The sequence below is a fragment of the Tyto alba genome, unplaced genomic scaffold, assembly GCF_018691265.1.
Source record: "Tyto alba isolate M040663 unplaced genomic scaffold, T.alba_DEE_v4.0 Super-Scaffold_2, whole genome shotgun sequence".
NCBI classification, from domain to species: domain Eukaryota; kingdom Metazoa; phylum Chordata; class Aves; order Strigiformes; family Tytonidae; genus Tyto; species Tyto alba.
Window position 1 is genome coordinate 16,854,271 of NW_024881282.1, and position 12,365 is coordinate 16,866,635.

The 12,365-nt window shown below is 42.4% G+C and overlaps 1 protein-coding gene across 5 annotated transcripts; it reads right to left on the reverse strand.

Annotated features, from left to right (window-relative positions):
• Positions 1–1,497: 1,497 nt before the first annotated feature.
• On the reverse strand, positions 1,498–11,506 carry MSANTD4 (Myb/SANT DNA binding domain containing 4 with coiled-coils). Of its 5 annotated transcripts, none has more exons than XM_032991107.2 (4): positions 11,351–11,506; positions 9,816–9,925; positions 5,074–5,703; positions 1,498–3,427 (listed from the first exon to the last, which is right to left on the reverse strand). In XM_032991107.2, the coding sequence occupies exons 3-4, from the start codon at positions 5,533–5,535 to the stop codon at positions 2,852–2,854; spliced, it is 1,038 nt and encodes a 345-aa protein (XP_032846998.1). In that variant the 5' UTR covers positions 5,536–5,703; positions 9,816–9,925; positions 11,351–11,506; the 3' UTR covers positions 1,498–2,851. The 5 variants fall into 5 exon arrangements, with proteins under 5 accessions (XP_032846998.1, XP_032846997.1, XP_032846996.1 ...); XM_032991106.2 differs by lacking the exon at positions 11,351–11,506 and adding an exon at positions 10,701–10,794; XM_032991105.2 differs by lacking the exon at positions 9,816–9,925.
• Between the last annotated feature and the right edge of the window lie 859 nt (positions 11,507–12,365).

The window sequence follows — 12,365 nt, forward strand, 5'->3', positions numbered from 1 at the left end:
GCCTCTCTCATGTTTTAAAACGGAAAGATAAGTAATTTCTCTGAATCACAGAAAGCTATTTTTAATATAAATTTTTTTGATATGTAACAGGGAGCTGAAAATTTGTCACTTTATTTCAGTGTATTGGGTTTGCATGGCAAGGTTTTGTTAACAGGGGGATACGGGAGGGGGGGTGGCTTCTGTGAGAAGCTGCCAGAAGCTGCCCCCCTGTCTGACAGAGCCAACGCCAGCCGGCTCCAGGACGGACCCACCGCTGGCCCATCAGCAATGTGGTAGTGGCACCTTGGGGATAATGCATTTAAGAAGGTGGGGTGAGGGTGTGGGACCAACTGTGCAACAGGAATTGCAGCCAGAGAGAGGAGTGAGAATATGTGAGAGAAACAACCCTACAGACACCAAGGTCAGTGAAGAAGGAGGGGGAGGAGGTGCTCCAGGCACTGGAGGTTCCCCTGCAGCCCGTGGTGAAGCCCATGGTGAGGCAGGCTGTGCCCCTGCACCCATGGAGGTCCACAGTGGAGCAGATCCCCACCTGCAGCCCACGCCAGAGCAGGAGGACACCCGAGGGAGGCTGTAATCCCGTAGGAAGCCCGCATGGGAGCAGGCTCCTGGCAGGACCTGTGGACCCCATGGAGAGAGGAGCCCACACTGCAGCTGGTTTGCTGGCAGGACTTGTGAACCCACTGGGGACCCAGGCTGGAGCAGTCTGCTCCTGAAGGGCTGCACCCCGTGGGAGGGACCCACGCTGGAACAGTTTGTGAAGAACTGCAGCCTGTTGGAAGGACTCACACTGGAGAAGTTTGTGAAGAACTGTCTCCCGTGGGAAGGACCCCACACTGGAGCAGGGGCAGAATGTGAGGAGTCCTCCCCGCTGAGGAGCAAGGAGGAACAGAGACAATGGGTGATGAACCAACCAGAACCACCAGTCCCTGTCCCCCTGTGCTGCTGAGGCAGGAGGTAGAGAACCAGGCAATGAAGTTCAGCTTGGGAAGAAGGGAAGGATAGGGGGAAGGTGTTTTAAGATTTGGTTTTATCTCTCACTATCCTACTCTGATTTTGATTGGCAATAAATTATATTTATTTCAAGTCACATCTGTTCTGCCTGTGACAGTAATTGGCAAGTGATCTCTCCCTGTCCTTCTCTCGACCTATGAGCCTTTCAATGCATTTTCTCCCCCATGTCCAGCTGAGGAGGAGTGATAGAGCAGCTTTGGTGGGCACCAGGCATCCAGCCAGGGTCAGCTCACCACATTCAGGAAGAATCCCCAACACACTTTCCCTGCAGCATTTCTATCCATCTGGTTTGTGTCTTCTTCATTTTTCCTTTCTGAAATGAGTTGTGGTTGGTTTAAGTGCTACTCTGAGGTGCCTCATCTCTCCGATTTACTACACACAGAATACAAGGCACCAGCAACTTTGAGGTGCTGCAGTGTTGAGCATCCAGGTTTCTCTTCATACGTAGCCCTGTTTCTCTATGAAGAAACACAGTCTCAAGAGCAATTTTGGATTGTAGTAGTCAAATTTATTTCCACTGTAGAAGCACACTTGTTTCAGTAATAAAAAAATAACATTTTCTTTGCAGAATAAAAGTAATCCTGTAGTGGTATAAATATATTTACTTGCACAAGAATCCATGAAAGTCACTCTACATATATTCAGATTTAGTATTCTCATAGTCCTACATTTCAAATGGAGTCAACAAAAGATAGTTACTTGCAGAAAGATGAGAAATGTGAAGTCTGGCTCAGTTGGGATTTAAACACATATGAAATAACAGAAAGCTTCCTTGGTTTTATTATTTTAAATGAATACATTGCTTATGAAAAATACTGACAGCCTTCAGCACTGACCATTTCTGTTTGTCCAAGTATAGCATACTATGTGCTGTCAGCCACAGAAGCCTCTTCTGGCTGCCCCTGGGACATGACCCCTAAGTGCTGGCCAGGCAGAACTAACATCAGGAGCATTAGTGTTCAAGCTCAGTGCTCCTTAGTCTGTTCTCAGACCCTGTGTCTCCACCCCTGAGACTCCCATCACCAGCTACTTGTCTTTCAAGGAACAAATGAGGTCTAGCAATTTACTTCAGGAAGTCACCACAGACTCATCAGACAGCACACCTGATCAATCAGTAAGTCCCTATGCTATACTAAGACAGGTGCTATATTCCATACAGCACTATTAATGACCTGGTGCAACCAACAGTCCAGCTTATAGTAGGTACGGTTGATGTGTAACTTTATCTAGTATGGATATTTCATGCAAAAGTTCACGCCATGGACCATCAGTAAACACAACTGCAGTGAATTTAACTTGTACTTTAATTTTTACATGATTCTTGAACTCTTTTTCCAGTTATGGGGGTGGAAAAAAACAGAGGGGAAATTAAGTTTAATGAATCAACCGCATCATGACTTTGTGTTATTGAGTTCTGTCTAACTTATTTACTGTGTGGGCCATCGTCAGCACCATGCCCTCACAACATATGCTGATTTATTCTGATCCTTCCTTACTGTTAGTACAGTAAAAAAAGTACAAGTTTCAGCCTTGATTCTTCCCAATGTGTCTATGAGAGGACACTGAACTAATACAACACAATACTGAAGACAAGAGAACATAACACTTAGTTCTGATACACTGAAAAGCAATTTCACACATAAGCTCATTTATGTAGGCACACTGACATATTGAGCACCATTCTTTTTTTCTTTTTTTTTTTTTCTTTTTCAGTTTAACATCATCATTCAACTCTGAACAGAAGAATGTTAAGCCTCTAAGACAGTTTCAGTATTAAGAAAAGAACTACCTCTATTTTACAAACATCAAAACACTAATGTTGACACTTCAGTCAGGAGGTTCACTGCAAGTGACCCTCTCTTTGAATTCGAAGGCGCTCCTTCTCCACTTGCAAGCGTTCCTTCTCAATCTGCAGCTTCTCTGACTCAAACTTCAGGAACTGCAGCCTCTCTTTCTCTAACTGCAAACGTTCTTTTTCAAGTTTCAGCTTTTCAGTTTCTATATCCAGAGGCTGCATGATGGGTTTTTCTGTTTGGGTGAGGTCATTTTCCAGGGCTGGTTTTTCAGCATGCAGAGTCTCTAGCCTGAGTTTCTCCCATTCAATCTGAAGTCGCTCCTTCTCAATCTGCAGTCTTTCACGCTCCAAGTCAACATGCCGCAACCGCTCCTTTTCAATTTGCAGGCGCTCCTTCTCCACTTGCAACCTTTCAGCTTCAATGTCTAGTCGCTGCTTCTCCAGCTCCACCTTCTGCTTTTCTAGATTTATAAGCAAGTGAGAATCTTCATAGGCTAGCCTAGCTTGAGCAGAGCCTAGGTTTCCAAACTCTTCAATGTGGGGGAAGTCTGGTAGGTCATTTTCCTTTTTTGAATCTGGCAAAACCGATGACAAAATTTCTTCTTCTTCCTCAATAGGAAACTGAAGAGAGGAATGCAATAGACAAGAATTACATTTCAGTCTTTATGCCAGAATAAATTTTTTTACAACTTGTCTGAAAATAACATACAGGGTTTTTTCATGTTAAAAGCTACTCAGAACTGTTTAACTCACATGCTGTGAAATAACCATGTTAGATCAAAAAACCTGTTTTCTACCATTGTACAGCTAAAAAACCACACTTTAACTGCAAGTTAATACCCAGTAATGAAAAATGGAAATTCAGCTTGGCAGTGGACATGCAAAAACATACAGAAAATATTGCACAATAGATATTACAAAGTGTTCCGAAACACTGATCAAAAACTGGATCTATAATGCATACGTTGTTCTTACTTTTCATATAGCAGAGTGACATTTATGCAAGCCACTGAATTTTTCTGACTATTTATCAGAGTAGCTGGATCCACAGGCTATGTGGTATATAAACTAACCCAGCCTTCACTAACTCGAGCATTCCATTTCTAAAAACACTGACTTTTTTCACATGCTCCTGACCCTTCAAACTGTATTAAGTGGGTGAATTAACAGGATTTGTTTAACCAATTCTGCATTATCACATTTGCTGTAAAGCTATTTCTGACACAGATGACTAGGTGGTTAGGCCCGTTGCTCCTGGCAGACTGTAACAACTCATGCAGAATTACAGCCCTCGTGCTACTAATTCATAGTACACAAGGGATAATTGTCTCCCACTAAGTATGCTGAAAAAGAAAGGCAAATTGAGGAAGAAACAGTTTCAGAAAATCTTAAGACAATGAGAGCCACTGCCAGTCTTCTAGCATTAGGGGAGACAGGCACTGTTATTCAGCAGCTCTCAGACAGTAGCTTCACTACCATTTAACAGCTTGTGCTGATTTTTTCCCAGCACACATCCCAACTGAGCTAAACCAGGAGTTGCTTCCCTCCCACTGCCATGCCCCCAAAACCCCCAAACCAAAACTGTGGTAGTACACCTTTTTGAAATGGAAACTATATATTTGTATAGGCATAACAAAACTTCCCAAACTTTCCACTTCACTCCAGCTGGCTGCCTACCCCAGGACAGTCATGGTACTACTAAAAGTAAGAACCTGTCTACAGGATCCACAGCTCCTCGTCAAATTCACACTAAAATTCTGACAGAGAGGAATCGCTGACTGACTTAATTAATATTTTCATCTCCTGTGGGTTCATTTTAAGAAACATAGAGTATTCTATTTCTCTCTGTACCTGCAGGTAACATATACTTCCATTTGTTAAACAGGTGCATTTCTCTTCTCCATTCACCCATCCATCCAGTCAGCCTAAGTATTAAAATAATCAGTTTTCTTTAACAGTGTATTTTCATTCTACTGACCGAACTAATTCTTATCTATGGCATATACAAATGGAAAATATATGTGCAAATAGATATTCAAAGTTGAGGGATATCAATTTAATAATCAACATCCAGGACCTTACACACAATTGCAAGTTGCTAGATTTGAATACCATCTTTCTGAAACATATTTGTTTCTACAGTTTCTTTAATTCACACATTCAGGAAAAAACAGAAACAGATGCTATGAAGAAACACAGCAAAAAGCCTTATGCTGAAATGAAACGAAGGCCATATTGCATAGAGCTAATGTATGTCAGTCACTCACTTCAAAATTCTGCGGATCCTCCTCTTCCTCTTCTACTTTGATTTCTGTTAAAGATCCTCCGGCTTCTCTGAAGTCAGTGATATTTTGCCATTCAAAACTAGATTCAATTGCAAATCCCATTTTCTCGTCCATGTCTTCATTGAGAGAGTCATCTAAATTGGATGAAGGAAGGTGAAACCCAGCACCTACTACTTTGATGTTTGTATTCAGACGTTTTCTCTTCATGAGTGCTCTCCAGTCAAGGTATCGCCTTTTCACCTCTGTCCCTGTTCTTTGCTCTCCTTCACCTACAGCATTTACACACTCTGCTATTTCCTCCCAAGCTTTCCGTTTCATCTCATTAATTGTTGTATTAAGTTGCTTTGAAAAGAGTACTTCTCTCCTTTTTCTGATTTCCTTAAGGAGAGTTTGAGTTTCCTGAACGCTAAAATTGCTTTTTCTTTTTCTTTTTAATTGTTTCATTTTTTCCAGCTTTAACCTAGTAATTTCACCACGGTAGACTACAGAGATGATCTGACACTAATCAGTTATTAATACAGATCAAATTTAAAAGCCAATGAAAGTAGAGCTCAGTTCTCGTGAAGTGAATTTTCTCTTCACTTTGTAGTATTTTCCTATTTGACAGGCTTCCTAAGAGAGAAAGAGCAAACAACATAAATCTCCAAGGTATACACTGTGTATTTTCATTTAATGAACTTGACTCCTAAGTCATCATTTAAGGAATGCATATTTTGAACTGATAGTTCATTCGATAGAAAAAAAACATTCTGTTAAACTCTGAATGTAAAGTAGCTATAGATACCTTCTCTAATCTCATATTAATTATAAATCCATTAATATATCCATGTCACAAACCGTTAAGGTTGAGTTGATACTTCCATTACAAAAATACAGCTATTTTCCTTCAACTCTTAAGAGTTTTACCTCTCAGAATTTGCTTAAGGCTGAAATCTGACATTCACATTTCAGTTTGAATGCTAAATTATTTCCAAAAGAAGCTAAAATTGTTGTATCATTACTTCAAAAACATGAAATGTTTAGGGGACTGAAATTTCTAGGACACATTTTAAATGAGACACCATTTCCATTGAAAACAAACAAACAAAAAAGGTAGGTTAATATGAAAATTTGAAGTTTTAGAGGCTCTTCTGACTTCATCACAAAAAAAAAAGAACTGGAGCAATTCTCCTGAATGTCAGAAAATAACGACTAGTTCAAACCAGTGTCACGTATTGGGGAAGTTTTAACAGCAAACACGTTTAGGAGTAAGTCACTACATGTTCATGGGAAAGCCCTCCTCTCCCTACACTGCAAAACACCTCATGTCCAATGTGATGGCAGGTTGAAAGTTAGTCCAGTCCTCTGCCTTCAGCAATAGCTGGTCCTGTGCCTGATGAAGAGAAAGCTAAACCCCGTGACCCACTTGACAGATTGTGCACACGTCTGTACAGAAAATGGAAAGTTTGAGTGGGAGAATCAGGGGACTATTAATGCAGTGATGAACATATCATAGACCTCATTACCAAAAAACAAAACCTGAAAGCAGAGACTGAGAATAAAAAAATGTTTTTTGGTCCCAGACTGCTTGGTAATGGTCCAATTTAGGATTTATTTTGAGCTTTCTTTTGTACCATGTTACCTGCCACTTTAAGTAAGCTTAAAAGGCTTCAAACGAAGCAGGACAGCAACTGACTATACAATACCTACAGTTTCAAGCTGCTATGTCTGTTCCCTATTAATCTAGTACAGACTTTTTGTCCACCTAAAGCAAATGGCTTGCAGATTATATATTTGATTGCTAATGATTAATGGACTTAATCCTTAAATAACTTTCCCCCGGCTATACAGGACTCTTAAATTACCAAGTATTTTTTTCTCCTGTTACTTTCCTAAACTGGGCTAGAACATACACATCAGCACATTACACAAAAACTCTCAATTTGGGGGATAATGCACACAGACATTGTTCTTCAACTCCTATGCGCTACTGACTGTAAATAAGTGGTTAACTTGCCAAGTTTTCCGTATCAAGCAATCCATACCAAACACGTAAGCATGCTGGCATCAAATATTCTTTAAAACACTGCATTTAGGAAACTGGTTTACTACTTTTTCTTGCTGAAATATTGTCCTCACTGTGAACCCACTTACTCCTGATGGTTCTAGCAAGCAAATATGCAAAACTGAGTCCCAAGAAGAAATCAATTGCATAAAGCATGAGTGTGTATCAGCATGGACCACTCTACAGTGCTTCCAATGCAGCTACTCAGCACTTTTAACTCCTCAGAATCAAACTGGAAGCTGCATGTTGCTGTTTATGATGCATAAAATTTCCTGCCCTTCTGAAAATAAAATACTAATTGGTTTTGAGAAAAGGGAATTATTTCACAAAATAGTATGATCTACCATTTTAATGTAGGCCCTTAATATGACCAGTACTAAAAAAAAATGTTGCAGTTTAGAAAGTCAGATTTATACCACAACACAACATCTGCTAGAATTACGTAACATTTTTCTGAGACCTTTCACCTGATCTTTAAGCATCTCTCTTAACCTTCATTATTGTAAGTTTACCATGAAAAGATACTTGGGCTTCCAAGGAAGCAGCACCATATTTACTTGTCTGGCAATAAATCAATTTATTTGGTATTTGTTGTGCTTTTCAAACAAAAATTACAGCATTAGTACTTTACTACTATTATGGCAACTAAACTTCTTGACCTATGTATCAAGTTCGAAGTTCATCTTATGTAATTTTTAAGTTTTCAAAAGTCACCGAACAGGTAAATTCTTTGTAAAAGTTACCTGCACACAGAACAAATTAAGAGCACTTTCAGAAGTTTCACTGTTAATAAGGCAATTATTCTGGACTGATAAATATACAGATTAAACTGTGATTCCTGGTTGCCAGGGAATGACCAAGTACTTGTATCTTCATGCTGACTTCAGAAACACACAAATTTGCACTGACCTGTTTTCAAGGCAAGGAGTGTGTTTGAAGCATTCAGAGGTATCCATTTTGAGTTGGTCTTCCATGTAAAAAGAATTACATGGACTTATTACATACAACATGAATTTCACAAGAATTTCTGACTTGTCACTACCAAGACACCGAGCCTCCATTTCTAAGGCCACTTATTTTTAATGATATCAGCAAAATTTCATGTTTGGTTTTAAGCATGTACTTAAGTGAGCATTCAGGAACTTTTCTAACTACGGTAAAATGAGTCAGACTTTCCAAAGTACTTTCCAGCTGGATATGTCAAACTCTTGAAAGTACTAGTAGATACTTAATTGTCTCTTAAGGTGCCTAAATACCAGACTTACGCTCAATCACAGCCAGTTTTGTCTCAGGATATACACTGGTCAAGCCTTTTACTTATCCCCAGATGGGATGAACAAGGTTCTGATCATTGCCCAATAACAAGGAACCACAGGATTTTAGCGATTCATATATTATCTCTAGTTACCCTCCCTAAATTTCTCGGTGCTAGCATAGCAGGAGAAATTGGGCACAATTACAGGAAAAAAAAAAAAAAGGCGGGGGAGGTTTCAAAACAAATTTTCATCATTATTTTCTAAATAAAATTCTACGATTGCAGAAGACAGACAGCCAAGCTTTCATCTTAGCTCCAGAGAAGGTTGAGAGTTACCACATGAACGTCAGGCTACCCTGTGTATCAGCCTCACTGCTCTGTGCGCAGCTGGTGTGCATCACCTGTCCAATCTCCCCAGCCACTCTGTGACATGCCTAATCTTGGTTTTAAATCTTACACTGTAAGTCAAGCACATAACCTTTAAGAATTATAATATTAACTTGGAAATTCCTTGCATCCCATTCCTTTATTACGTAAAGTTTTCTTTTAGACCTTTTGGGTTTTTTGCTAGAACATGTCTGATAAAAACAGTAAAAGAGCAGCAAACCCTACCTATTTTAAAATTCATGACTACTAACTTCCAGTTGGTAAGGACATCTTACCTGTTCTAACACTTTAGTTTCTGAAACCATATTGCCTCATTAAAGACAATTCCCTTCTTATTGATATAAATGGATGTTAATGAATTGTCTGAACAGTACATTGACTCTCAGAGTTAGATCAAATCCACTGTGTGACTGTTTACCTTTCTCATCTATTAATTAAAAAAGCATTATTATCTAACTAAAGCTGAGGTTTGGGATATTCTGCTTTCTGACATTGCTAGATGGTCTCCAGGATATTCCTCTTTAATGCAAAAGAATGCACTGTTACATGCTCAAAGTATATAAGGGACAGGAACAGTAATAAGCTAAGATTTGTACACATTCTAGTTACAGAAGAAAAAAACCTATCAACATTTTGAAAAGCATGATTTACAAACACGACATAGAACATGTTCAAGTTTTGCTTTGATAGGAAGTCTAAAACGTGAAATGCATACATTCAGAAAAAAAAAAAAACACAACAGTAGACAGACTTTACAGTTTTTCCAAATTCAGAACTGTAACTGCTCTACATTTTAGTGTTTTTAGCAGAGGACTCCACAGCAAATATTATTTTCTGAGTGTACCAACTGGAAAGATGAGCAGTTCATTCAGGAAAAGTACATGGATATAAGAGCAGATGTGAAAATAAAATATTCTGGTCAGATCAAACCACTTACACCACTATGAAGGTAAGATAAAACATCTGCAAGAAAAAAAAAAAAAATCCCAACTATATGACCAAAAGTACTTCTGGTACATGATCAGAGACATCAGTTACCTGACAATGAATAGCTACAGCTTGTCCAAGTGACAGACAAATCCCTGGGAAATAACAGAAGATGCTTTTTATGTGACCAGCCATGTACCCATCATATGGCATGACGCTAACTGCAAATGCAAAATGCGTATTTTTACAATTTGGGTAGAAAGGAGAAGTGTTGGCTAGAAAAAAAGAAACAATTCTCATCATATGATAACAGAAAGATTTCAAGGGTCTTCCAGGAAAGACAGCAACATGGAGCTAGGAGTTTGATACAGCCCTACCAGGCCAGAATCAACCAATGGTCAAGAAGGTCCTCACCAGTGAACTAAAGAAAAACAAACTAATCGTCAGGGTTGAAATGAAACAAGTATTGCAAAACTAAACACTCCATAAACACACAGAACACGCATACGCTGACTAACTCTGACATATTTAATGAGAGCCACCTTGTGCCTTTGTCTCTCTTTCGCTCACACCTTGTTGTATGACCACATGATGGACCAACAAAAAAAAAAAATGAAACAAAGAAACACCACAAAACAAGCATGCAAGTAAACATAAAAAAATAATCCATGCATTCACCAGGACTGAAGGATTGTTGCTAGCATCAAACTTGAACTCTAGAAAAAAATATATTTTTTTAAAAGTATATCTCTTGAAGGTTTGATTTTTTTTTTTTTTCAAAAAAACTTTCAGAGTTTATGATTGAAGATAAACACCTTAAGTCAGGAGGACCTGCTATCTGCTTTGGTTTTGTTTTGTTTGTTCTTTTGTTTGCTTGGCTTTTTCTAAATAAAACTTGAGTCTGCGGATCTTTGCATGATAATAAAGCCTAGGTCTTTCCGAAAAACTTTGTATGTGATTCATAACGGACGGCCACCGTGGCTTTGAGCAACTTACACGTTTGTACTAAGAGAGCCTTAAGTACAGGGGGACCCGGGTGCTGCTGAACACGCCGGCGGGTGGGCAGTCCTCCCTGCAAGGAGCTTGCGGCTCGAGCACACGAAAAGGGACCCACCACCACCTACCAGGCTAATTTGGTGAAGCGGAGAGGTACGGAGGATGGAAAGCAGCTGTGGATTCAGGCTGCTAAACCTACAGACTCATCAGTCGCAAGTTCCCCTTCCCCCGAAACAGCAATGGCCACGAACGGGAGCAACCCTCCGCGCCCTCCGGAGCGACAGAAGCCCGGGGCGCCGCGGGGGGCCCGGGGAAGGCAACAAAGAAAGGCGCGGGCACGGCCGAGCTGCCCCCCGAGCCCCGCCGGGCCCGCTCCGCCGCCGCGCCGCGCCGCACCGAACCTTGGGAGCGGGCGGGCAACCCGCGCCGCAGGCCGGGCCCCCCCCACACACACACACCCCGGCAAGTGACCTGCGGCCGGGCCGGCGGGGCCCCGCGCCTCTCCCGGGAGGAGGAGGACGGCGGGCAACCGCCTTGCCGCGCTCAGGGGCGACGCGGCCCCACCGCTCTCCCCCACGAAGGCGCCGGGGGCTGCGGCGGGCCCGCTGCCACCCCGCCCGGGTCCCCGGGGAGCCGCGCCAACTACTCACCTGCGCCCAACTCTCCCCTCCAGGTCGCCGGCCCTTTAACAGCTGCCGCCCTCTCATTGGGCTAGCTGAGTGCCCGTCAGTCCTTCCCTCACGCCTATTGGTGGCACGCGTCCGCCGCTTTCCCTCCCGCCCCGCCCCGACGCGCCGGGCGGGCCGAAATCTCCCACAGACGCTTGGAGCGCGGCGACTCCTCTCCCAGCGGGGCCGCCGTGCGCAGCCCTTGGGGGCAGCAATTGGCTACAGTCGCTGCTTGTCTTCCCGACACCTGCCGATGATTGGATAGTGGCTGTCAAGGCCCGCCTCTCCCCTCAATGAGCTTCCGGCGGCGGGGATCCCGCGGGGTGATGGCGGAGCCAGACAGGGCGGTTCTGGTGGCGCCGTCCCGCCCGCTTTGTCTGAGGGGGCGAGGGCTGGCGCCTCTCGGAGGCCATCTGTAAGGAAAGGGGAGGGCTGGCCTCTCAGAACGCTGGGTGACCGCAGGCCTGGCTGGTGCTGCGTGTCTCCCGCGTGGGCTTTTTCACGGCTACGTAGGAGCAGCCGGAGCCAGTGTGGCCTGGGGGCTTGTGATGGCAGAGCTAACGCACAGCAATCCGCATTTCTTCCTGAATGCGCGGTTTGAGTGTATTGTCGGGTTTGTGATCAAAATAGTGAAATAACGTTTGTGGAGGTAACGATTTTTTTTTTTTTTTGACAGTATCTTTCAGAAAGCGCTACTTATGTAGGCCACCACGTCGTTGTGTTGTCCCTCAGGTGGGGTTCTTCACCCAGTGCGCAGGATGCTAATACATGCGAACAGCAGAGGTATTTATTGATTCCACATCTGTGCAGAGCGTGGTGGTAGGTGGTAATTCCACACAGCTAGCACGCGGCATGGAAGAATTTCAGTGTATTTCTACGCTTGAAACTACACGAATACGCCTTTTCTGTAATGCCTATTGGTTAGCTTCTCATGACTTTGTCCCTTCTTGGTTACTTATATTTAAATTGGCCTCGTTTACTATGCAAATCAGCACAC

What these genes read in the sequence shown, in the direction of transcription:
- MSANTD4 (XM_032991105.2), bottom strand. Translation starts at nt 5,535, where the DNA reads ATGAAACAATTAAAAAGAAAAAGAAAAAGCAATTTTAGCGTTCAGGAA. An exon ending in AGGATCCGCAGAATTTTGAA is followed by an intron (nt 3,428 to 5,073) that starts GTGAGTGACTGA and finishes TCCTCTCTTCAG; the next exon opens with TTTCCTATTGAGGAAGAAGA.